Source organism: Loa loa (genome assembly GCF_000183805.2).
Source record: "Loa loa unplaced genomic scaffold supercont3.641, whole genome shotgun sequence".
NCBI lineage: Eukaryota > Metazoa > Nematoda > Chromadorea > Rhabditida > Onchocercidae > Loa > Loa loa.
The window spans coordinates 1-3,644 of NW_018108821.1; the positions used below are offsets into that span (position 1 = coordinate 1).

At 30.6% G+C, this 3,644-nt stretch overlaps 1 protein-coding gene across 1 annotated transcript; it reads right to left on the reverse strand.

Moving 5' to 3' along the window:
* Positions 1–1,156: 1,156 nt before the first annotated feature.
* Positions 1,157–1,834, reverse strand: LOAG_13592 (hypothetical protein; the record flags this gene model as incomplete). The annotated part of the gene is made up of 2 exons (XM_003149099.1): positions 1,157–1,445; positions 1,785–1,834. The coding sequence occupies 2 exons, from the start codon at positions 1,832–1,834 to the stop codon at positions 1,157–1,159; spliced, it is 339 nt and encodes a 112-aa protein (XP_003149147.1).
* Positions 1,835–3,644: the final 1,810 nt, after the last annotated feature.

Here is a 3,644-nt window from a genome sequence, read left to right on the forward strand (position 1 = left end):
CAAATCGGATCTTCTCTTTTTGTATCCTTTTGTTCGATGGGCATGTTTTATGTAATTTGGCTCTCAACAGTTTATGGTTTTTAATATCACCGCCTCTCACTTCTTAACATACATAAGCCTATCCAAAAATAAAAAAGCTTTCGTTTTTTGTGGATTGGACGCCACATCAACGTTAACAGGAAATTTCCTGGCATCTCTGTTCTTAATCCAGTTGTCCAATCCAGTTGTTTCTTAATCCAGTTGTCCAATCCAGTTGTTTCTTAATCCAGTTGGACAGTTGTCCAATTGTTACCAATTTAAAGGCTATTTAGCTTGGTCAATATTAATGTTTAAATAGATCTGCATATTATCCTGTCAATAAAGAAGTTCTTTGGTCACTCTCCTACACAAATAAATGTCAAATATATTGTTGCTGAAGCTACTCAATTCAGATAATCAAACTTTCACAACATAACGAGTCATTTACCTGAGAAATATTCTAAATTCTAAATAAAACAACTCATGACACTTTTTTTTTAGCTTCGCCGACACATATCGAAAAAATAAGAGCGGATAAAATGGCATGTTTTTTTTCTTGCCTGATTTCTACTGATATCATGGATGCAATACTGAGTTGAGGTATTGTAGCGGGGTGAAATACTTAACAGAAAGGAGAAGTTGAAAAATTTTTGCTTAGGTTGATTTCAGCTCTGTCCTGGATGGGTATCTATCAAAGTCTTGATCATTTGAAGGGAATTCTCGGTTGTTCATCGCAACCATTGAAAATAGATTTCATTTCGTTATATTTTGGCGAGCATTTGTTCCTTTAGCTGATAATACAAGATCCACATAGAGGTTTTTTTTTCTGATTTTTAAAGCAATCATGATAATTTGGGTTTCCAGATGTCAAATACAGCTGATAATAGAAAATGATATTAGGGAAATCTATTGAAGCGATGACATTTTATATTTTCTTCAGTGACTTGACCTTGATTATTCATCAATCAAAGAAAATATATACAGTCCCTTTTTATTGAAGTCCCTTTTTTCCGATTATGACATCTGTTCCTTCTTGTCGATTTCTTTAATTTTCTTTGTTTCTCACGCTTTAATAATGAACCTCAAACTTGGGTAATTAGACCGGCAAATTTGGTTAATATAACAACGAACTCAGTAATTATGACTTCAATATGACAATTAATGACGATAACAATATGAAAAAGAAACCTAACGACGTTCGATATCGTTTATCCAACTGATCTCGTCGGAACACGTCTTTAGAAATGATTTTGGTGCTCAGGATCTTCTTCCTTTTATCACAGATGATCCTAGTGCAGTTCTGAGGTCTGGAAGTCAATTCTGAGATCACAAAAATTGCTGCCTTTATCAGAGCATATAGTGTAACCAGATTATTCCACGGATTCTGATTTTGCCTGGTTTCTTTGTCTTCAATATGACATAGTGCTCTGTTATGAAGAACTTTACAGCAGAAACAACATACCGTTTTCTTGCAGTATATATGCCCTCTTAAAACAATAAATACCTCCTATTGAATAACTTTTCTTGAAACAAATCACGTAGGCATTATTTTCTCTCAAACAATCTATTCATCGTTTGCAAAAGAAAAAAAAAAAGCATTCACAAAAGATCTTCTTGTCTTGCTTCTCCATTAAAGGTTTTTCTTCATAGTCAATTTAGGAGTTTTCTTAAGATCATCGAAGTTTTTTTAGGCTTTAGTTCAATTAATCGCAGATAAGGCATATGTTTCTTCTTTAATATTCCGTGAAATTTATTTGGGTTTAAACTTAATTATTTTCTTATTATTTTCAATGATAGGACCTTGACCTTTAGCCATTTGTTCATTTCTTTTAACTTATCTTTCGATAAGGAATTGTCAAAGTTTCGTAACTGACCACAGCTCATCTTCCTTTTACTGATATACTTCATCTAATTTATTTTCAAATAAGGAACGCTATCAACATTATAAAAGAGCTTGCATTGTGTCGACAATTAGACATTACAGTTAAATTAGAATAACAAATCAATGATAGATAGGTACTAAATTTCAAACTTTGTAAATAAACTTGACCTTTTCCATTCAAGTGATAAAAGTTGAATAAATGATCCATTATTTTAAGATTTCTTTTTTTTTTCTGTTACTATTTTATATAATGAAACATTTGTGTTGTTATTATTATTCTGTATAATGAATCATTTATCGAAAAATACCTTTTATAAACCATATTCATATAGTTACAAATCTATTTATTCAAGACATTCAGATTATCCGCACTTCAAAATGCTTTGGTTTGATAAAAATAGTTCAATTTTTTCCGACATAAATAATCGAATGTTTGGTAACAATAAATTTAATAAAATAATTAGCATCAAATATACCACTGATGATTAATTCTTTTTCAAGTAACACTGTCGTAACTCAGTCCCAACGATATAGTAAGTTAAGAAATTTTCCATATAACTTCAACACGATCACAGTAATTTTTTTATCAATGAAAGTATCAAATTATTGTCGCCGAAATACTCTGATGTTACTAAAAGAAAAGGTGAAAAAAAGGGGAGTAAAAAGTTTGGCACACCCAACTTTTAACTTCAAATACACTTTCAAACTCTATTCATAGCTTTATTTAGACTGCAGAACATTTTCACATATATTCATGGAAGTAATTTCTTAGATTTTGATCAATAAATACATTTAAAGATAAGAAAAATTGAAATTATTTTTAATTTTATGCGACAATTTTGGAGATAATCGCCAAAATTGTCATACAAATTGTTGGTATTTATGCAAATTTCATGTTATTGTCAATATTTTCTGGTTGCTGACATCGATAAAAACCTAAACATTTTCAGTGTAAAAATAATGTTGACATTATAAAAATGTGCAACTCAAATCGTGTTGTAAGATATCGAAAGTCAAATTTAAAAAAAAAATCAAAGACCAAAAACCAAAAAAAAGAAGACTCAAAAACCAAAAACAAAAACCCCACAAATCAACTCATATTGATAATCAAGTTCATTTATAATGTCATCCATATATATTGTAAAGAATATCTGGTCAATGTCATTGTGTTATAAAAAGACTTCTGGTCAATCTGTTCCATATTATAACAAATCTCTGGTATAATCTTATCTAATCATATAAGAATACCAGCATATTGTAAAAAAAAACTTCTGGTCATTCTGTTCTAATTCTTGTTTGTCGTAAACAAACTCTCACTATATAAAGGACACGGACAGTAATGGATTTAGTTTTGATATTGACCATTTACAATAATATATACCTAAATCATTCAAGGAACTCTGCACTCCGTTGTTCATCAATTCAATCAAACTTAATGCTCAATCCTGCATTTAATATCCTTTGGGAACTCTCCGTCTATCAATAAACCGTCATCAAGCAATATTTGACTGTGCCTACACACACACACACACACACACACACACACACACACACATATACACACATACACACATACACAAATTTCAAAATTTTCGCAATAGGTAAGAGTATTTACGTCTGGTGGAAAGATTTAAGAATTGAATCGTTTCGATCGTTTGTATCATTTTCTTATCATATGTAAATAGTCTGAAACAGGTCATTAAAGAGTTGAGGAGATTTGAATTAGTTTTGGATAATATCAAAC